This window comes from Indicator indicator, chromosome 9 (assembly GCF_027791375.1).
Source record: "Indicator indicator isolate 239-I01 chromosome 9, UM_Iind_1.1, whole genome shotgun sequence".
NCBI lineage: Eukaryota > Metazoa > Chordata > Aves > Piciformes > Indicatoridae > Indicator > Indicator indicator.
In genome coordinates, this window is record NC_072018.1 from 30,179,847 (window position 1) to 30,203,273 (window position 23,427).

The 23,427-nt window shown below is 45.3% G+C and overlaps 1 protein-coding gene across 1 annotated transcript in view; it reads right to left on the reverse strand.

Annotated features, from left to right (window-relative positions):
* Positions 1-22,188, reverse strand: part of FBXO16 (F-box protein 16) — a 40,756-nt gene extending 18,568 nt beyond the window's left edge. Inside the window, exons 1-5 of the mRNA XM_054383744.1 lie at positions 22,093-22,188; positions 14,635-14,670; positions 4,458-4,664; positions 1,944-2,108; positions 882-1,087 (exon numbers count right to left, since the gene is read on the reverse strand). Of these exons, the coding sequence (XP_054239719.1) occupies positions 882-1,087; positions 1,944-2,108; positions 4,458-4,664; positions 14,635-14,670; positions 22,093-22,188 (710 nt within the window). The remainder of the gene's footprint in view (positions 1-881; positions 1,088-1,943; positions 2,109-4,457; positions 4,665-14,634; positions 14,671-22,092) is intronic.
* Between the last annotated feature and the right edge of the window lie 1,239 nt (positions 22,189-23,427).

The window sequence follows — 23,427 nt, forward strand, 5'->3', positions numbered from 1 at the left end:
CAACTTTTCTGGGCAGCCTGGTCCAGTCTTCTGTCACCCTCAGAGGAAAGAGGTTTTTCCTCATGTTCAGATGGAACCTCCTGGATTACAGTTTGTGCCCATTGACCCTTGTCCACTTAAAAGAGTCTGGCCCCATCCTCATGACCCCTACCTCTCTCAGTCTGCTCTTCTCCAGGTTAAAGAGCCCCAGGTCTCTCAGCCTTTTCTCCTCAGAGAGACACTGCAGCCCCTTCACCATCTTTGTAGCCCTCAAGTCCCCAGGAGTTGATAGGCAGCCACTAACAAGCTGCTTCCATGTTCTGTGCTGAAATTGACACAAAGCAGTACAGCCGCAACCATCATCCAGGCTGCTAAACTGCGTAAGGCTTCAAGGCCTTGGAGAATAAATCTTATGGAGAGCGACTGAAAGAGCTGGGGCTGTTTAATTTGGAAAAGAGGAGGCTGAGGGGAGACCTCACTGCTCTTTACAACTACTTGAAAGGATGTTGTAGAGAGGCTGGTGCTGGTCTCTCCTCACAGGTAATTGGTGATAGAACAAGAGGGAATGGCCTCAAGCTGTGACTGGGTAGGTTTAGACTGGGCATTAGGAAATTTTTTTTCATAGAAAGAGTGGTGAGGCCTTGGAATGTGCTGCCCAGGGAGGTGGTTGAGTCACCAACCCTGGATGTGTTTAAAGGTCGTTTGGATGTGGTGCTTGGGGATATGATTTAGGGGTGAACCTGGTAGAGGAGGGTTATCGGTTGGATCCTGAGGGTCTTTTCCAACCTGAATGTTTCTGTGATTCTGAAGGCAGCTTGGAGCACAGGCAGAGTGAGCTTGCAGAGGACACAGACATACCCCATGTCTCAGGAAAAGCAAAAGGGCAGAACTGAAGCTCTTACGCCTGCCTGGCCTGCTCGATGGGGTCGTAGTTGTCGAGGTAGTTGAATCGGATGGTGTCTGTAGGGTGCCTGTCTGATGAACGCCATGGCAGCAGCTTTTTCCTCTCCTTGTTTGTCCTACTTCCTGGCACAGAAGGTTTTCTCTCTGGGGTGTTACTTCTTACTGGTTGCACATCTATAACCACAAACTCATCCTTTGAAGGAGTCTAATATGAGAGATTAAAAGCAGAAAATACATTTTAGCCTGTAATGAAAATGAGATGTATTTTGCTTAACTTTGGACTTCTAAGTGTTGGGTATTAAGTGAAAATCAGTCTCTCCAGGCTTCATGATGGTCATTGGACAGGAAGAGGCACCTGACAGTGCATGTCATTGCCCCTGTCCCAAAATCTGTATTAAGATGATCTGAGCTGCTTTTGAGATGCATTGGCTTCCCTGTGTTGACTACACAGAAAGTCTGCAAGGAAGCTTGTTAAACCTAGAGGACTGAGTTTCGAATTTGGGCTAGTAGGGCCCTACAAACCAGACAGTGAATCTCAGGAGAAAGTAGTGTATAATGCTCCACCTCCCTAAAATGGTTCTGCCACCTTCAAAGAAGAAAGAGACAACACCAAGGCCTATAAAAGGCATAATAGGTTTTGGCTGGTTTTTTTTTTTCTCTTCCACCAGGCAAACTGACTCTGAAATGTCAGCAGGGGTGATGCTGAGTACATCATCTCTGCTTATCAGAGTGAGACAAGCTATCATATGCTGTATAAGCTGGGGAAAAAAGTTAGAGCAGAGCAGCCTTGAGTGCTGGAAAGGAGAATTTAGAGGATTATTCCAGAATGCCCTGAAAGGATAGCAGAGTGAGACCTTGGTGATTGCTTCTCCTAATCAGTGAGATTTTAACTTCCTCCTTACTGGGGATGCATGACGGGAAAATGGAAAAAAACCATGAGTTTAGATTCTAATTTAAAATTATATATCTTCTATTTCACTGGTGGGAGATTACAGACAAATAAAGAGGCAAAGGGGTTAGGAACCACACCAGCCCAGTTTTCCCAGTATGCAGGTATATACCTTTGGTCTTGAGACATGCAGCTCTTTCACCATCTCAATGTAATGTTTTTTCCAGATTCCTTGCTCAAAGGGAGTTGGAGTGAAGTTGATGTACCAGCCAAAACGCAGGCATTTCAGCATCCAGAGCTGATCCAGTTCAGACAAGTATTTCCAGTACCAGCTCACCTGGGAATGACCAGTAAGTTGAAAACTTTGGGGTTTCAAGCATCCAAGATTGCAGCTAGACAGTTCTGTGCTGTGGGTGTAATTCCCCTATGTCCTTAGACTAGTACAATTCTTCAACACTGTTTATGATCCCTTTAAACCTTTCATTAAACCAGTTAAACCATTCAAGGTCTTCCTGGCATGCTCAGCACTTAAATGTTAGTTATCTCCAGCACAGGGTGAAACATTCAAAAAATTATGAGCCAAGGGGAAAGATTTCAACTTGTTTGGGGCAATTTCCTGCACAAACAGCATCTACAGGCACTGCCATGCTTACAATAGCAGCTGTCCAGTGATGTGACACAAGCAGCACTGTAAAGACCTTTTTTTCTAACTAAATAATTTCCTAACCTGTCTTCTCTGTGCCTGTGAATGAATAGCATGACTTACAGCCATATAAAACAGGAAATGGTGGAGAAAGATACCAGAGCAACTTTAAACAAGCTAAGATTTTGATGTATTCATAATATTATATGTTAGTGCTGTAATAATGTCACCGATATCTGAACTTAATTGGAAAATCCCAGAATGGTAGGAACTAGAAGGGACTTCTGGAGATCGTCTAGTCTAACCCCCCTGCTAAATCAGAGTCAGACAGAGCAGGCTGGGCAGGCTCACGTCCATGTGGGTTTGGAATCTCTCCAGAGAAGAAGACTCCACAATCTCTTTGAGCAGCCTGCTCCAGGGCTCTGGCACCCTCACAGGAAAGACATTTTTCCTTCTGTTCAGATGGAACCTCCTGGGTTCCAGTTTGTGTCCCTTGCCCCTTTTCCTGTCACTGGGCACCACGGAAGAGTCTGTCCCCATCTTCTTGACTCCCACCCTTATTGATAAGTATTGTAGAAGATCCCCTCTCAGCCTTCTCCAGGCTTAACAGCCCCAGGTCTCTCAGCCTTTCCTCATAAGAGAGATGCTCCAGTCCCCTCGTCTTCTTTGTAGCCTCTGCAGTGGTTTCCTCATATTGAGGAGTCCAGAACTGGATCCAGTAACAGATGTGGAGGCACTAGTGCAGGGCACTAGGGCAGAGCAAAGGAGAAAGAGAACCTCCCCTGAGTTGCTGGCCACACCCCAGAAAAGCCGTTTGCCTTCTTGACCACAAAGGCACTGTGCTGGCTCCTGGTGAACTCATCCATTCAGAACTCATTTGGGTATCACCTCACAGCATTTTATCTCATGCAAACATATTTTTGGAGTCTCAGCCACTGTGTGCAAAAGACTGAAGCTGTAGCTGCTGTGCTCAAAAGCACGTCTGTTAAGTTCTCTGCTTCTCCTCTTCTGACACTTTAGCCTGAAGCATTTTAAAGGATCTGGTTTTCTTAAAGCATCATGTGCAGTTCTTTGCAATTAGGACAAGCCAGTATTTTTCAAAGTAATTAATGACTTTGTGCACAGTGCAAGGTACTTTGAAACTTTTTTGGAGGTTGGATTGGATGACCTTTAAAGGTCCCTTCCAACTCAAAACATTTTGTGATTCTATGACTCTAAAAGCACACTGTTTACAGAAAGTACAAGGCCTCCTTCTTGGGAAGAGCCAATCTTGTGAAGTGCCACATTTTAAATGCCTTACAGAATCACAGAATTAGCAAGGTTGGAAAAGACCTTCAAGATCATCTAGTCCAACCTATACCCAACACCATCTAATCAACTAAACCATGGCACTAAGTGCCTCATCAAGTCTTATTTTAAACACTTCCAGGGACAGTGGCTCCACTACCTCCCTAGGCAGCTCATTCCAATGGCCAATCTCTCTTTCTGTGAAGAATTTCTTCCTAACATCCAGCCTAAACCTCTCGTGGCACAGCTTGAGACTGTGTCCTCTCCTTCTGTCACTGGTTGCCTGGGAGAAGAGACCAACCCCCACCTGGCTACAGCCTCCCTTCAGGCAGTTGTAGATGGCAATAAGGTCTCCCCTGAGCCTCCTCTTCTCCAGGCTAAACAACCCAAGCTCCCTCAGCCTCTCCTCATAGGGCTTGTGCTCCAGATTCCTCACCAGCTTTGTTGCCCTTCTCTGCACATGTTCAAGCAACTCAGCATCTTTCTTGAACTAAGGGGCCCAGAACTGGACACAGCTGAGCATCTAAAATTCTTCATTTTTGCAAGTCTTGGCCAATTTGGCTTAATTTAGGATCTGTGCATTCAGTCTCATATAAACATCATGAAACATTTGGCAGCAGACAGCCAAGTCAGAAGACACCCCTGCATTAGGAAGAACAGTATGGCTATGCCTCTGTTCAAAACTAGTGCTGTTTCCTAGTTCTTAACCAGCTTCACCTGACTTGCTGAACCTTAGGCATGTGGGTTTTATTTTACCTGTGCACATCGACAGAGGCTCCGTGGGTCCAGGAAGGAAAAGATGTATAAAGACAGGACTCTAGGAAGCTTTGTGGTAAAATCTAGGGCCTCAGTGGGAACTCGCTCCTGGAGCTGCTTGGCACAGAATTTCTGCTGTGATAGGGAGCAGCGTTCCAACAGGTCCACCAGGATCCTCCGCCTCTGACCATCTGTCCACTTGTCAAACTGAAAAAAGGAGTTTTAGGTTCTGAGAAACCGGAGATTCAACTTCTTAAAATAAAGCACACATTTAAGGCAAGGCAAAGTGCATAAGCAGCAGCTTCTGGTGACTCACTCGAGAGCAAAGCACGTAAGAACTGGAAGCAAGTGGAGAGGCTACATTCAAAGGAACTCTTAGGCCACATAACATATGATTTATAATCCTCAAAGGATCAGGGATGGCCACGCTCATGCTCGCAAGTCTCTCTGGTCCTGGGACCAGCTGGGCAACTTGGCTTCACTCATGAAAAGGAGGAGACTCAGATGTGTGTTTACAGGATCAAGTCCCAAATTACAGTGAGCTGATTCCTTGTCTATTCCAATGCATCTGTGGCCCCCACTACTGCAATATCTGAGTACCTCACCATTTGTAAAGTGGTTATTCTCACAGCCCCACTGCATAGGGGAGAAATACCCATTGCACAGGAGAGAAGTCCCCACTGCAGAGAAGTAGAACGAAGAGAAATTACATCAGCTGCCCGTGTCTCACAAGGAAAAATCTGCGGCATAGCTCTGGCACCACAGTAAGAAAGATTTGTCACAGCATTTCTGTTTATGACAGGAAGCTAAAAGGGAGAGCTGAAATGGTTGGGGGAAGGAACGAGCATTTAGGTAACCACACAAGCATGTATCACTTTGCTACAATGGCAACAACAAGGCTGCACTGAGTGGAGTGGAGCAGAGCTGTGTAAAAAGTGTGGGAGCAACGGTGGCAGTAGCTGGTGTTGAACTTGTGTTGATAGCACAAGATGGAAAGGGCCCTGTCAGCAGGAATCTCCTGGGAGAAGACTGACCTCATCACCACAGTCTGTGCAATCTGTGTCCAAACCTGCAAGAGCAGTCCTGGCTGCAATAGCAGCCAGAGTCCCAGGAGGCAGGAAATGTCAGAGGATGGTGGCAGCGGCTGCAGGCAGGATCAGCTGGAATTCTCGGTGGGAACTGCAGGCAGCAGGATGGCACAGTTAAAAATGTCTTTCCAGAGGTGAAATATGGATTATGGTACATCCTGCTTCCCACTGCAGCATGAGAAGCCTTGACTCAAACTCACTTTCTTTCAAAGGGAAAATTGAACCATCTGGGGAATTCCCCTCTTTGGGGAATGCTACTTTTCCATGCCTGTTTCCTTCTCACACCTTGGCCATCCCCAAAACACACACCCTGCATTCTCAGGACTGCTTCTTGAAGCCAGCTTTCCACAACTGACAACTTGCTCTCCACAGGTCAAATGACAGCACATTCAGTTTTGCATTTAACCTCGGGGGCATCTGAAGTCCTCAGTTAAATGTGATCTCCAAAAATTAAAAATAATAAGAAAAAAACCATACCTTTCTTCCCATTTTTTTATTATTGTGGGTAAACAGTTTAATTTCCAAAGTCCCTCCCTTCGCCTTTCAGAACACCAGAGTAGAAATTTAGGTATTTTTGTTTCTCTGCTTCCCAACTCAAAATCTACAGTCAAGTGGAGGGCTGGCAGAATAATAGTTTAAAATATACTGTGCAGATTAAAGGTAATTGAGTGAAGAACTCTTTGTTTCTTTCTTTATTTTTATTTGGCTCAATTTAATTCCAGTACTGGGGAATAGACTCTAAGAAGTAAATAGCTCTTCTCCTTGCACACCTCTGCAGGACCTTCAAGAAGAAGGCATGAAGAAAGGCTGGAATTAGCATTCCTGAGATCCTGGAGAGACAAAAAGCCAAACAGAAAAGTGCTCCCTTTCATACAGAATGAATTAAAGAATATACCCTTTTCCTCCCACCCCTCTATTGCATATAACTTTCACCTCCAATAATATTTAGTAAGAAGAAAATATGAAGAAGGACCTGTGGATGTGGGGCTCAGAAACATATTGCCCAAGAATAAAATCAGACAAAGGTGTACCAGAGGGAACAAGGGAGATTCTCCCTGTCCCCTTCTCACTCTATGCTTGATACAAAAGGGTTTCTCTGACACATGGTGCTGGTGGAAAGCTTCTGCTGCATGCACTCCCCATTCATGATCACAGCTCCATCCTTTTCTCATTAAAACAATCCACAATCACTAATTTGCAAAGGTAAATTTCTCTCCTATAAATTCCAGAGACAAGGGGTTAACTGGCTTGCTCTCTTCCACACCAAAGAGGTTAAGTGAACTAATCAAAGCAAATCTAGCTTCTCTTTCAGGGAGACAGAATATTTGCTCTCTTTTAACTCTTCATATTCTGCCACAGGTTTTGCAGCAAAGCAATTCCTTCAGCATTCTCAGCCTGTCCTCCCCTACAAGGGAAACTCCATTCACATCAGCACCATGCAGTCAGGAGCATGGGAACACACAGCTTCTTCTCCACTCCATTCAGCAGCAGCCAAGTAAGTTCAGCAGGCATAATTTGTCTCTTCCAGTATTAACAAGCATGTCCCCATCCTACATGTGGCTGCCTTTCTCCACAGTTCCTCCCCTCGCATCTGATTACAGCAGCCCAACCAGTTGGACCGGATTCCCCTTTTCAAGGTGCTGCACCTTGTCTCTGGCAGCCAGAAACGCTTTTTTTCCTCCCTTTTCTGTGCCTTTCCCAAAGGCCTGGTGAACAATGTCTCCCCAGGGACTGTATGACATAAGGCTGTACTGGCAATGCAGAGTGCTCAGTCCCGGCCTCTGTGATCAGTTTACAATTAATCCATGAGTGCACATACACAAACAACACAGCCTGAGACTGAGGGGAAAGCCCACGACCTCTGTGCCAAAATACAGAGGCTCTGCTGCTTAACCTAGAGAGGCCCCTCTCTGCTGTAGGAAACAGGTTATTTTGGAACTAGCTGCTGAGATGGATGTGATCCTCATCTCCAAACCTGCATACCAACATGAGCTCACAGGGCTACAGTCACACGCAGGCAGCCCTGTGCTCTGCAAATGTAGGACTGTGGTAGAGGTGATAGAAGCTCCCTCCATCCCTGGAAATATTCAGTGTCTGAGCAACCTTCTCTAGTTGAAGACAACCCTGCTCAGTGTGAAGGGGTTGGACTAGATGACCTTTACATGTCCCTTCCAACCTAAAGCATTCTATGATTCTCTGACTCTCTGTGATTCTCTGACTCTCTGGCTGGCTTCTTTAGGCTCTTCTGCAGAATGGCTTGCAAGTAGGTGGAGATGATTTACCAAGGGAGAAGCAATTTTTCCCTTCCTCCCCGGACATCTTCTCCCACTCCTGATACAGGGATTTGTCGGAGACCCAGGACCTGGGTGAGAAAAGAAGGGATGAAGCACCTGATACAGGGTGATACAGAAGGGATACAGAAGGGATACAGGTACCTGATATCCGTAACAATCACAGAATCACAGAATGTTAGAGGTTGGAAGGGACTTCCAGAGATCATCGAGTCCAACCCCCCTGCTAAAAGCAGGAACGCCTAGGGCAGGCTGCGCAGGAAAACATCCAGGTGGGTTTTGAAAATCTCCAGAGAAGGAGACTCCACAACCCCCCTGGGCAGCCTGTTCCAGTGCTCTGTCACCCTCACTGTAAAGAAGTTTCTGCTCATGTTGAGGTGAAACCTTCTATGTTCAAGCTTGTAGCTGTTGTTCCTTGTCTTATTACTGTGCACCACTGAAAAGAGATTGGCCCCCTCCACTTGACACCCACCCCTCAGATATTTATAGACATTGATGAGATCCCCTGTCAGTCTCCTCAAGACTAAATAGCCCCAGGGGTCTCAGTCTCTCTTCACAGGGCAGATGTTCCAATCCGCCCAGCATAATCTTCAACATCTCTGCTGTCAAAGCTGCTCCTTGTCAGCAATTTGCAGCTAGCTCTAGAATCTGGTTTTTTTTGCTTTTGCCACTGTAGTTAAACAACTAGACCTGAAACTTTGCAAGACTGCTGAGAGATAGCTGAGGAAAGCAAGCCTGGTGACAGGAAGGACCTCCAAGCAGGAACCATTAGTCCTGCACCTTGGCACTGGCATGGGGTCAGCTCCTGGGTAAAGAGATGTCTGTAGATGGGAGTCTGTGGTGAGTAGGGAATGGGGTTCAGCTGCCCAAATAGTGCTCTGCATTGTGAGGCATCTTGCACAGCCTAGAGCTGCCACTCCAAGGGTGACAGTTATCTTCAAGTCCTGCATCATACCTAATGTGATATCAGAGGTAGATAATGAGACCAAGAGGCAGATAATGCATATGTCCCCACTCTCATCCTCTGGGCATTCAAAACAAGGTGGCTGGATCCAAACTGTGTATTTGGCATCACTCCTGGCCCAGGCTTATGTCCAAAGTGTGTCTGAACAATGTCATCCAGAGGGACATGGAAAAGCTGGAGAAGTGGTCCTTTGTGAATGTCATCAGGTTCATCAAGGCCAAATGCAAGATCTTGTACCTGGATCAGGGCAACCCCCACTATCAGTCCAGGCTGGGGAATGAAGGGATGAAGAATGACTTGGAGGTACTGGTGGATGAAAAGGTGGACATGAGCCAAGAATGTGTGCTTGCAGCCCAGAAGGACAACTGTATCCTGGGCTGCATCCAAAGCAGCGTGGCCAGCAGGTTGAGGGAGGGGATTCTGCCCCTCTGCTCTGCTCTAGTGAGACCCCACCTGCACTGCTGTGTCCTGCTCTGGAGTTCTCAGCACAAGAAGGACACTGATGGTTTGAAGCAGGTCCAGAGGAGGCCACAAAAAGATTTTCTTTTATGCTGAAAGTGGTGAGAGATTGTCCCAGGCTGCCTAGAGAAGTGGCACATTCCCCATATCTGGAACCATTCCAGGTCATGTTGGACAGGACTCTGAGCAATCTGATCTAGTTGAAGATGTCCCTGCTTACTGTAGGGGGGAGTGTGTGAACTAAATGACTTTCAAAGATCCATTCCATCCTAAAGCATTCTATGATTGTACAATTCTGAGTGCTACTGGCCCAGGCCAAAATGGTGCCAGGGAGCATACTACCAATTTCATGCTGTGAATGAACATATTCCAGTACCTGGGAGCACTCAGATGTGCTGCATAAATTACTAGCAGAAGATATAGCCCACAGGGTGAGCTGAATCACTGTCTGAGCTCTCTCAACTTGTCTACATCTCAATTTGCTATAATGGAAGCTGAGACACTCTGATCACCTGGAGACACTGAAGCTTAGGTGTCTTAATCTACAAGTTCAACACCAGCTTCATTGTAATCTTATTAACCTGGGTGTCAGCATGATAGCACTGAGCATTAAGGTAGAGCAAAATGCTTTTGTATGTTTTTAATTAATGGGATGAATTGTTGGCTTGCAGAAGACAGTGGAAAGGAAGGCTGAGAGGCAGCACGTCAAGGCTTCTGCCCTGGGTGCAATGACGAGTGAAAGCAACTAGAGTAAACCAGAAAAACCTAACAGAGAGATCTTAACCCTTTCACAGTGTAATCATCAAAAAGGCTTCATTGAAAGATAGTAGCACAATTTCTGTCTTTTGTGAGTATCTGGATAGCCTCCAGCAGGATCAAATCCTGCAAATACTCATCCTGGGAACTGCCTTGTAAGACAATCGGTCTGCTGCCACCCTGCACCACTACTGCTCTGTACTTTGCAGAGCTGAACACAATTTGAGACAGATGAAAAATTTCTGTTCCATTACCTGCTGGAAAGCAGCTCTGCAGAGAAGGACCTGGCACTCCTGGTGGACAAGTTCTCCTTGAGCCAGCAATGGCCTTGTGGCCAAGAAGGCAAATGATCTCCGGGGGTGCATTCAGAAGAGTGTGGCCAGAAAGTCGAAGGAGGTTCTCCTCTCCCCTCTACTCTGCCCTAATGAGGCCACATCTGGGCTCTCCATTTCAAGAGAGATAAGGAACTACCAAAGAGATTCTAGTAGAGGCTATAAAGGTCATGAGGGAACTGGAGAATCAATGTGATGAGGAGAGGCTGAAAGAGCTGGGACTGTTTAGCCTGGAGAAGACTGAGAGGGGATATTTTTGATGCTGATCGATATCTATAGGACAGGGGTCAAGAGAATGGAGCCAGGCTCTTTTCAGTGGTGCCTTGCGACAGGACAAGGGGCAATGGATATAAAGCAGAACACAGTAAGATCCAGCTAAACATAAGGAAAGGCTTCTTTCCTGTAAGGGTGTCAGAGCCCTGGACCAGGCTGTCCAGAGTGGTTTTGAAGTCTGCTTCTGTGGAGAGACTTGGGAGGCAATCCTGGGCAACCTGCTCTAGGTGACTCTGATTTAGCAGTGGGGTTGTACTATACGATCTCCAGAGGTCCCTTCCAGCCTCCCCTGATCTGTGATCCTGTGATTCTGTGCCTTGGATACCACAGGTGACACCACAGCCAGTCCCATGCCCTTCATATCAGTTCATTCATTGTTTCTCAGCCTTTGTTTTCTGGACCACAACAGCCTGGGAGCCATCAAAGATGTTCTGTTGCACAACCAGAAAAAAAGGAACTAAATGAAAATGCACATTACATGGTTCCTGACTGCACACAGAAAAATCAGGGAAAAAAATAAATAAACAATCTAATCTTTATTTGGCTGTAAAGGAAAACTACTGTGGAAGTGACATACAAGGCAATCCATGCTGCTTTCCCAGAAGGGTGGATGGTCCTTCAGTTTGAAAAGATTGAGAAACACTGAACTACTTCATGTCCTGCAGCAAGGCAGGACCCACTCTACCTAAATAATTTCTGACAAGAGTTTGTCTAACCTGTTCTCAAAAGACTCTGCTGATGGAGATTCCATCCCTAAACCCAGGCAGTGAACTATCTCCAGCATTGGGTTTCGTTGGTGTGTAAGTTGTGTCTACCTCAAGCCCATGATTTCTTGTCCTATCCAATGTGAACACAGAGACCAGATCACTTTGACTTTTCACACATCTTTTGTGTGCCATTAGAAAGGTGTTATTATGTCTATTCTCCTTATTTCCTGCAGTAAAATAAGAGGTTTTGTATTTTCTGGACCTTAGAGTGTTCTCATACCTGACCTATTGTCAGAAGTATCTCCAAGTGCTCCTCAGCTTTCTCAAAATGCAGAACTGGCTTTGCATTTCAGGAATCCCTTTGAGATATTTCCCTTTATTAAAAGACACTGTCAGCTTATATTCAGTTTGTGATCCACCAAATTTCCCTGCCATTTTTATGCATTATAGTTGCATACTTAGGTCTTCTCAGGTCTTTAGTTCTTGTAAGTGTCAATCTTACATGCAGCACTTTTTGATTGTCTTTGTCAAACTGCAGATCATTTCATTCTGATTTCTGATCTCCAAAGTTCATGAAATCCCTGCAAGCCTTGTATCATGATGACACCAAGCTGTGTGGTGCAGCTGACATGCATCAGTGATGAGATGTCACTTAGAGGGACAGGCTCAAGAAGTGGGCCTCTGTGAACTTCATGAGGTTCAACAAGGCCAAGTGCTAAGTCCTGCACCTGGACTGGGGCAACCCTTGGTATCAGTAAGGTTGGGGGATGAAGGGATGAAGAGCAGTCCTGCAGAAAAGGACCTGAGAGTAAAGGTGGGTCAAAAGCTGGACATGAGCTGGCAATGTGTGCTCACAGCACAGAAGCAGGCTGCATCCCGGGCTGCATCCAAAGTAGCGTGGCCAGCAGGTTGAGGGAAGGGATTCTGCCCCTCTGTTCCACTCTGGTGATACCCCACCTGGGGTACAGTGTCCAATTCTGGAGCCCTCAGAACAAGAAGGACATGGGCCTTTTGGAGCACTGCATCCAGAGAAGGCCACTAAAATGATGTGAGGTCTGGAATCCCTCTGCTGTGAGGACAGGCTGAGAGAGGTGGGGTTCAGACTGGAGAAGAGAAGGCCCTCAGGAGGCCTTCTTGCATCCTTTCAGTACTTAAAGGGGCCAATAAGAAAGATGGGGACTGACTTTTTAGCAGAGCCTGTTGAGAGAGGACGAGGAGTGATGGTTTTAAAGTAAAAGATGGGAGATTCAGACTAGATAGAGGGAAGAATTTTTTAATGCTGAAGATGGTGAGACCCTGGCCTAGGTTGCCCAGGGAGGTGGTAGATGCTGCATTCCTGGAATCATTCCAGCTCAGGTTGAATGGGGCTCTGAGAAACATTTTCTGCTTGAAGGTGTCCCTCCTCACTGTGAGGTGGGTTGAAGTAGATGACCTTTAAGGATTCCCTCCCACCCAAACCATTCTATAATCATCTGCAGATTAATACCTTCTATTCTGTCACCGAGATGTTACTGAAAATGCTTAACAGTTCTGGACTTAGGACAGATTTCGGTCTTCCAGTTTCAGAAGAAAGCATTTACAACTCCCTCAGTATGGGTTTCCAGCCATATCAGCCCACTCTCCAGCATTTTCATCTAGTCCATACTTCCCGAGAGCACGTTCTGAAGGTCATGTGAATCAGTGTAAAATGTCCTGCCCAGAGCACTGTGATTCCTTGACAAAGTTTCTCTCAAACTCAAGTGCTCTAGGCTTTGCATACCAGACATGGTAATGCCATAGGCTTTGGAGGGAGTTAAGAGCAGCTTTTGTGCTTTATCCTTTTCATTGGTATGATGGATGACAGAAGTTCAGGGGGAATTAGCTCTGAAGGAGCATGATGAGAGCAAGTGATATAGTGTCATATGAAAGGTCAGAAATTTAACCTCTCAGGGGATGAGTCCGCACTTTTGTGTGTGTTTGGAGGAAGGTTATTTCCAGATTCTGGCTCTTTCAGTGAGGGCTCCAATGAAATGCTTTTGTCCTTTTGCTGGTATATCCTGTGGGCATTTTAAAACATCCAACAGTTTCCAAGAGACAGATTTGAGGTCTGTCAGTTACTGTCATGCTAAAAATGTTTTTTGAACAATAATAATTCGATTATTTTGTTTTCTTGGTAGTCATGAAATTCCTTATTACCAAAATGCAGATATGTCAACAAGTGGTAGGAAGCACATTTGCTATAAAAACAGGAGGTTGCAGTGTGGCAAGAGTCAGTCTGTTCTCTCAAATAAAAAGCAACAGGACAAGAAGAAACAGCCTCAAATTGCACCAGGAAAGGCTTAGCTTGGACATGAGGAACAATTTCTTCCCCAAAAGGGTTGTCAAGCCCTGGAACAGGCTGCCCAGGGCAGTGGTGGATTCCCCTTCCCTGGAGAGGTTTGAAAGCTGTGTAGATGTGGTGCTGAGGAACATGGTTTAGTGGTGGACTCAGCAGTGCTGGGTTAGCAGTTGGACTTGATGATCTTACAGATCTCTTCCAAGCAAAATGGTTCCATGAGTCTATGATTCTTTTCAAGCAGTCAGCTCTTCCTGCCTTCACAGGCTATGGAAAGAAACAGGCATCTTTAGGGAGCTGATCTTTCATCCTACATTAAGCAAGATGAATTACGCTCTGGAAGTACCTCTTTCTCTTTGTTGGAGTCTACAAGGAGCCTGTGACGACCAAACCAACCTGGCTTAAATATTATGTGTTAGACCTACACACTCAGCCAGAGGGGCCCCATGCTGAATGCCTAACTTGCATCATTGGTACTTGGGGCAGACTAATCCAACCTTGTGCCTTTCTGTGCCTTATTTTTTCATCTGCAGAACAGGGTGATAGCACTTTTCTGCCTTATGCTGGGGCAGTGAACAACAGTATGAAATGGTGAGGTGTTCAATGATTACAGTATTAAGAGCCATATGTGTGCCCTTGGTAGATAACATCTCCTTTATTACAGGTTTCAAAGACCTGCTAGCAAGCAAGGGCAATACCTAAACATCCAATATTTCCTTTGAAGACTTCACAGACTTTCCCCAGGGTTTCTTATCCCATTTCAGATCATTCTAATGATGGAATATGATTTCCCAAATTTAGAGCTTACAGCATGTGGGCACTGAGGAAACCTGCATCTTTGTGTTCCTTGAAAGCAGCAGTAACAGCTCCCTGTCACACAAGGAAAATTAACCACTGTTTCAAACTATGATGGGTTTTACATTCCCATTACAGTAATCTCTTGATCATTTCAGACATCCAGCTGTATTTAAACATATATTGTAAAGAGTTTACCCATTTTCCAAGCAGGACTCTTCTTTCTTCAAATACCTGCAAAACACATGAACGCAAATTAAATAGAATATTTAAAGGGGTTCCAATATATCCCAAGAAAAATACAACTTGAAAAACAACCTACAAAAATAAACAGAGTCATTGAATGCAAGAATTTGGAAGAAACCTGTGAAGAATCTTTAATCCAAACTCCCTGCTAGGGTCAACTAAAGCAGGTTGCTCAGGGCCACCTCCAAAATTAGTCACATCCCATGTGATTTTTCCAAAGTCTGCTCTCCTTAAGTGCAGAGTTGCTATTTGTCTTTCTCCTTCCTCTTGATATCCTGAACTCCATCATCTCCTGGTCACTGCTGCCAATACTGTCTCTGGCCTTCACATCCCCAACCAGTCCCCCCATCTTTGTAAGTATGAGGCCCAGCAGAGCATTTTTCATTGTTGGTTCCTTGGTGCCCTATGTCAGGAAATTATTATCAATGCACTCTAGAAACCTCCTGGATGCTGTGTGCCCTGCTGTGTTGCCCTTCCAGCAGATTCAAGTTCCCCGTGAGGACCAAGGCCTACATACATGAGGCTTCTTCCAGTTGTCTAAGGAAGGCCTTATCTACTTCCTGATCTTCTTCAACTCTACAGGCTGGTTTCTGTGGAAACTTCCTTTCACTGAAGAAGACTTCATAAAGTTCAAGGGCTCAACTGTAAAGGACAGCTCTGCAGACTGGCTGCAATGTGCTACCTCTCATCTGCAGCTCCCTTCTTTGCAGCTTCTGCACACATGATGTGCCAACAGAGTGCTCTGCTCTCTTGGGCACACACTGATGAGTAGTGCCTCACATGCTTTGGTGAGATCAGAAGCTGGGCTTCCCACCTCTTTATTTTAGAAATTTCAGTTCTCGTGAGCTTGAGACAGTGGGTGCCTGAAATCTCCTAGAATAGCTACAACATGGGTAGCTATAGAATCATAGAATTGTTTTGCTTGGAACAGAGCTTTAAGATCATCGAGTCCAACCACTAATGCAACACTGCCAAGTCACCACTAAACCATGTCCCTCAGCACCGCATCTCCACAGCTGTTCAATCTCTCCAGGGACCGTGACTCTACCTCTGCTTGGGCAGCCTGTTAAGAGGGCTTCCCTTTAGGGAAGATATTGTCCCTGATATCCAACCTAAACCTTTTCTGGCACAACCTGAGACCATTACCTCTTGTCCTATTGCTAGTTACTTGGGAGAAAAGACTGACCCCCACCTGGCTCCAACCTCCTTTCAGGCAGTTGTGGAGAGAGAGAAGGTCTCTTCTCAGCCTCCTATTCTCCAGGCTAAAAAACCCCATAACACACAGCCCTGGTGATGGCTTCAATCTTAATGCAGAAAGGTTGTTAGCAGTAAGATAGTAAGACCAGTCTTTGTTCCCTGGCCACTTTATGGTGGCAACTAACAAAATACAAATGTATCAAAATACAGGAGAGGATTTATGATGCTGACCTTTATCCATAGGGAACTAGAGCTGAAAGCATTAGCACGTGGCTTCCCACTACCACAAACCTGCTTCTGTACTCAGGATTGTGACCTGGGAAGTGAGGAAACACTGTAGATAATTTTTCCAGAAGACAGATCAAAGAGAAAAAAGGCCAGCTTATAACTGCACATAAACCCAGCTATTAACCACAACTCGGAAAACAGGCTGGATCATTATAAACTCCAAACATGTCATTGCTGTGACAACCTGCAAAGAAGGTTCCTGCAGAGAAAGACATTACCAGTGCTGATGTCTGGGAAAGCAGATGACAGCGTTAGCTCTGTCTTTCTCAGCAGGAGCATCTCCTGCAAGGGGTGGAAAGCGACATTTCTTTTCTTTGTATGTTGACAGTTATTATTTGCTTTATTTGCATGTGGGAAACTTGGCAAAGTAAAAAAATAAACCCTAACAGGCTGAAGTTGGAAAAGGATTTGCCACAAGCAAGTGATGAATAGTCATAGATCTGAGTTTGGGGTTGGATAATTCAAGGGAAGCAGGAAGATGTTTATATAACTGAAAGCAATGTTCATGGCCTTTGATCAAAGACAGACACATACTTGCTCTCAGCATTCTTGGAGATACATCTGAGCCAACTCTGTCAGAAGGTTCTGCCTACTCCAGGCACTTGGAAGCATTAATTAGCAACAGAATGGCTCAAAATTGGTATAATCATCCACTGCCTTAATCAAGCCCATGTTTACAGTCCCCTCCTCCAAGGTCTTGGAGTTATACCTATAGTGTGGCTAAGCTGGCTGGCCTGGATGCAGCCTGAGGGTTAGGTTGCTCCTGAGGATCTGCCATCTCACATCCATGTCTTCAGGTGGTTTTAAGTAAGCTGAAGTTCAAGGCTGTCTGGCAAATCCTTTGCACCCTTTGCTGCAAATGTACTTCCACCTCACAGCTCAATTACTGCCCAGCAGAAGACAAATTATCTCATGACTTTCAGACCTTCTTTAAAGGCAGCAGGGCCCTACACTCAGCAGGACTGACACTGACATCTGTGCAGCTTTCACAGAATCATAGAATCTGTGGGTTTGGGTGGGAAGGGTCCTTTAAAGGGCATCTAGTCTAAGTCCCCCACAGTGATTAGGGACATCTTCAATTAGAGCAGGTTGCTCAGAGCCCCATCTGACCTGACCTGGAATTGTTCCAGAGATGGGGCTTCTACCACCTCTCTGAGCAACCTGAACCAGTGTCTCACCACCCTCAGCATAAAAAAATTTCTTCCTTCTACCTAGTCTGAATCTCTTATAGTTTAAAACCATCACCCCTTGTCCTGTCATGACAGACCCTGTTAAAAGTCTGTCCTCAGCCTTCTGATAGGCCCTTTTAAGTTCTGAAAAGCCACATTAAGGTCTCCCTGGAGACTTTCCTTCTCCAGGCTTAACAACCCAAACTCTCTCAGCCTGTCCTCACAGCAGGGGGATTCCAGCCCACACATCATTTTTGTGGCCTCCTCTGAACCTGATCTAAAAGGTCCAGATTTCTGCATTGCTGAGGACCTCTAAAAGGTCCAGATTTCTGCATTGCTGAGGACCCCAGAGCTTGACACAGCACTGCAGGTTGGGCTCTCACCAGAGTGGAGCAGAAGGGTAGAATCACCTCCCTTGACCTGCTGGCCCTGAGGATAAGAAGGCTGCCCCATCTCCTACCTTTACTTCATCCTTTATTGTAGTCAAATCTTGGTATATCCAGGGCTCCACCCCTAGCTTTCTGACCATGAATGCTGCATAATTTGAGCTTTCATAATTCTTGCTTCTTGCTAGGTCTGTCAGCTTCTTGTCCTGGTCTTTACCATCAGGTCTGTCCCTGATAGTCTTTTCTGTTCTAAGAGCTGCTGTAATGGTAGACAACCACAGATGCAGACAGCAGGAACTGGGATGCAAAATTGGCAGAAGAGAGCTGAACCCTACCAGCAATGCAGCCAGGTGTACTCTTTAGCATGTTTGGAAATCCAGGGAAGTCTACAGGAACTGCTAATGAAGTACTCCCAGGATTACCCTGGATTAGACAGGTAGCAAATTTATGATACAAATTTATGCTGTTCTTGGGTCTGTTCTTAACGATGGTTTAGATGGAGCTTAAATGCTTCTGCCTTGGATCAGCTCTGAATTCCCACCACTCCTGCCCCTTTTTTCGTCTTCTACTAACAAGTACATTGCTTATACATCTCTTAGAATCATGGAATGGTTTGGGTGGGAAGAGAGGTTTAAAGTCCGTCTAGCCCAAACCCCCCTGCAATGATTAGGGACATCTTCAACTAGAGCAGGCTGTCCAGAGCCCTGTCCAACCTGACATGGAATGTTTCCAGGGATGGGGCACCTACCACATGCCTTTTCTCTCTCTTTTCACATTCTTATTGTTTTTCACACACCTATTTATAATGGAGACCACATCTGGAGTATAGTGTCCAGTTCTGGGCTCCTCAGTTCAAGAGAGACAGGGAACTACTGGAGAGAGGCTACAAAGATGATTCTGGAGCATCTCTGTGAGATCGAGAGCCTGAGACACTTGGGGCTGTTTAGCCTGAAGAAGACTGAGAGGGGATCTTCTCAATGCTCAGTGAGAGCTAAAGGGCAGGGTTAAGAGAATGAGGCCAGACTCTTTTCAGTGGTGTGCAGCGACAAGACAAGGGGCAACAGGCACAAACCAGAACCCAGGAGGTTCCATCTGAACATGAGGAAAATCTTCTTTCCTGTGAAGGTGCCATAGCTCTTGGACCAGGCTGCCCAGAGAGGTTGTGGAGATGCCTTCACTGGAGAGATTCCAAACCCACCTGGATGTGATTCTAGGCAACCTGCTGTGGATGACCCTGCTTGGGATCTGATAAAATCTTTTCTTTCTTCATGCTTACTCTAAACTCCAGAGTGCAGGAATGAAGAGAGTTATGACTGTATGAAAATGCCATCTTCTCACTCACTGGCTCCCTATATCTGTACAACTGGATGACCTCCTGATTCCAACTGCCAGCAACATTTTTGGTGCAGTGATATTTTTTTTCCCCTGCTAACACTGCAGAGCAGTACAGTGATATACAAAAAGGAGTTTCAGGTAGGTCAGTGCTTTAAAACCTGGATCAGAAAGAAGCAAACATTTTTTTATCATGAATTTCATGACTGAGCACAGGTCTAGGAGCTTGTGACACTGGTTTTTTTTCTACCTGGAACATCACTATGTGTTGGACTATACAACAATCCTATATGAGCTGCTAAAAGTTTTCCTGCAGCTCAATGCAACATCACAGTCTGTAAGGAGCAGAATACTGAGAAGGTGGGAAAGGGTAGTTTTAGCCACGTGCTTATTTCTAGTTAGATCACACTTTATTGCACCGTTTCACATCTGTGAAAATATGTTTTAAAAGGTGTAGAAAACAGACATTAAAATGATTCAAAGGATGGAGAATATGCCAGATTGAAAGGACTTCAAAGAGCTCAATCTGTTTAGTTTATCAAAAGAAGTTCAAGTGTTGGCTTGAATCAGGGTAAAAGTTCTTCCACAAGGAAAAAAATACTGGTTATAGAGGAGTTTAATTAGCTAGTAGGAGGAGATTCAAATGATGGAAGGTAATGCTAAAGGTATTCTGACAGAAGGCAAGGTTTCATCTATATAAAGGAACAATCATGTGAAATTTGTCAGGAAAGAGATGAAAATGTCATTTCTTTAATTCTAAAGGAAGTCTGGATACCTTTGAAGAAGACTTGGTGCAGTTGATAAGACTGAAGGATGAGCTGTCATCCAGAGGGACCTGCATGGACCTGCTGGAGTGGGTCCAAAGGAGGGCCACAAAGATGATCAGAGGGCTGGAACACCTCTCCTCTGAAGACAGGCTGAGAGAATTGGGCCTGTTCAGCCTGGAGAAGAAAAGGCTGTGGGGAAACCATATAGCTACATTTCAATATCTGAAGGCAACCTACAGGAAGGCTGAGGAAGGACTGTTTAGAAGGGCTTGTAGTGACAGGACGAGGGGCAATGGTTTGAAACTGGAGCAGGGGAGATTTAGGTTGGACATTGGGAGGAAGTTCTTTACAGCGAGAGTGGTAGAACACTGGAACAGGTTGCCCAGGGATGTGATTGAGGCCCCATCCCTGGAGACATTCAAGATCAGACTTGATGTGACCCTGGGCAGTCTGATCTAGTTGGAGGTGTCCCTGCTGACTGCAGGGGGGTTGGACAAGATGACCTTTGAGGGTCCCTTCAACTCCATGCAATCTGCAAACCTGTGAAAGATGTGTTCTAGCCAAATTCTAGTTACTCAGATCAAGACCAGGAAAACCACGCAAAGTAAAAGGGGCCAGGATCCAGGAAGCCAAGCTACATGATGTAATGGTCCTCTCTGGATTAAATTATATGAATCATCCATAGAAATTTAAACTGAATTCTGACAGAGGAATATGTTCCTGTTGATACATGAGCCAAAACTCCCTCAGTTCTGTTAGCAGGTCCCAGATATAGAATACAGAGTGGGAGGTTAGGAAATGCATCTCTTTATTTATAAACTGAGTGTATCATTTCACTTTCAAAAAATCATAGAATCATTAAGGTTGGAGAAAACCTCCAAGGTCATTGAGTCCAAATATTAACTCAGCACTGCCAGGCCACCACTAAGCCATGTCCCTCCTCACCACAGCTAGAAGAAATTTTTCTGAATAGCAAATTTAAACCTTCCCTGGTGCAACTATAGGCTGCTCTCTCTCATCCTGCCTCTTGTTACCTGGGAGAAGAAACTGACCCCCACTATCTTCCAACCTCCTGTCAGAGACTTACAGAAAGCAAGGTCTCCCCACCACCTCCTTTTCTCCAGGCTAAACAACCCCAGTTCCCTCAGCCACTCCTCACAACCTCTGTGTTCTAGACCCTGCACCAGCTTTGCTGCCCCTTCTTTGGACATGCTCAGTACCTAAAGGTCCTTCTTGGAGTGAGGGGCCCAAAACTAAACCTAGTATTTGAGGTGTAGCCTCACCAGTGTCCAGTACAGGGGGATGCTGACTTCCCTAGTTGTGCTGGCCACAAGCTAGCCTCATCTCTGCCAAGGCTTAGAGAAGCCTACAAACTGAGATGGAGCACATCAGCCACTTGGAAATGTACACTGACACCCCAGTTTAGTCTGGGGTTAAATGGATATATTCTAGTGCTGAAAAAGAACGATTTGGCAACTTTCAGTATGAAATGAATGCACATATTTTGTTTTGAGACAACTGTTTTGGCAAAATAACAAGACTTGTGCTCAAAACTTGTATGCTTTAAACAATGTACATTGGAATTTGAAGATTTCATGTAACGTATTAGGGTTTGTGTAGAATCATAGAGTTGTTTAGGTTGGAAAAGACCTTTACGATCATTGAGTCCAGCCATTAACCCAGCACTACTAAGTTCACTACTAATCCACGTCCCGCAGTACCATGTCTACACAGGTTTTAAATCACTCCAGTGATTGTGACTCCACCACTTTCCTGGGCAGCCTGTTCCTGGGCTTGACAACCCTTTCAGTGAAGAAGTTTTTCCTAATGTCCAACCTAAAACTCCCCTGGCACAACTTGAGGCCATTTCCTCTCATCCTGTCACTTGCTACTTGGTAAACAAGAGTTTTTAGGGAAAAAAAAAAAACTCCTTGAAACCTCCTTTCAGAGAGCTGTAGAGAGCAAGAAAGTGTCCCCTGGGCCTCTTTCTCCAGGCTAAACCACCCCAGTTCCCTCTGCCACTGCTTATAGGCCTTCCTCCAGATCGTTTACCAGCTTTGTTGCCCTTCTCTGGACCCACTCCAGCACCTCAATGTCTTTCTTTGAGTGAGGGGCCCAAAACTGAACCCAGTAATTGAGATGTGACCTCACCAGTGCTGAAGTCAGGGATACAATCACCTCTGTAATCCTGCTGGCCATACCTATCTGTGTAGACATTATAAAGCCTGTATGAGTAACATACACATAGAGAGGTAGAGTCTTAGAACTTGCCTTGTCATTCATGAGTTGATGGTTCAGTGGAGTCCATGTGCTCATCTTGGTCTGTAGCTTGGGGGCATCCATGCTTCTAGGAGGTGCAAATGCCATAGACACAGAAGGTGTTCAGTCCTGTGAAGTCTTCTCAGCACCTGGCTGCAACAATTGAGCAAAACCCAACATTATCTCTGTGCTACAGTATGATAGTGAAAAGCAAATCATTTGAGAAAGGAATTCTTCTCTGGAGAGATTCCAAACCCACCTGGATGTGCTCCTGGGCAACCTGCTCTGTTTGACCCTGCTTTAGCAGGGGTGTTGGACTAGGTGATCTCAAAAGGTCCCTTCCAACCCCCAAAATTCTTTGAAAAATCTGTTACATCATTCTGCATCTGGTACTGCATATGGTCCATTATTAGGAAAGAAGTTCATTACAAAAGTCTGAGTTCCTTCTTTCCTTCTTTGTTTTTTTTCTTTCTTTTTCTTTTTTTTCTAGAGATCCTTAAATAACTTACTGCCTGCACACTGCAATTTTAGCTTCCCAGAGAGGACCCACTGAAAATTAAAAGACAAACTAAAGTTTCAAAGCTTCACATTCTGCAGTTGGTCAATGCTAGAGGCTTCTTGTGCAACTGAGTAGGTGCATTTGGGATACACATCACAATGGGATCACTGACTGGGTTGATTATGTTTTGTTTCTCTGCAAGGCCTCTGCCCCTTTCAATGTACAGAAATACATCATTACAAGCTAGACACAGCTCCACTGCCAAAAAAAAACAGGTTCAGGCAACCATGTTTTGTTTTTCAGGGACAACCTTCTACATTAGTCACAAAACCATCAGTTGTCACCGCAGCACACTCCCAAGGCTGGCTTCATGTTCCAGTTTCTCTACGCAGAGAGGCTTTTGGTGCTGGAGCAGCTGTGTTCACAAAACACCTCCATGTTAGGAGCTTGCAATCCAAAGAACTAGCCATGACTCTAGACCCTCTTTTTATCCTCTGTGCCAAAAACATGGCTCAGAATACATCTGGCACAGTCATATTCCCAGCTGCACATTCCATAAAACTGCCTGAATTACATTGGATTTTTGAGCAAAAAGACAAGTGAATCTGAACATTTTAATGCTGGACAATGTGCCAGTCTGCCAGCCCTTCCTCGCTACCTCTTTGCTAGCATAGTCTCTGCTCTGCTCTTCATCTCCCCAGCTACACTCAAAATCGTGATGAGAGGAGGGAGACAACCCCAAGCCCAACTTTAGCATTGTGTGTTTACAGAATGAATTCTCTGATTAGGTCAGCACTGCAATGTCCCTTCAGAACATCTGTTTTACACTGGGACTCAGTGTGCTTACT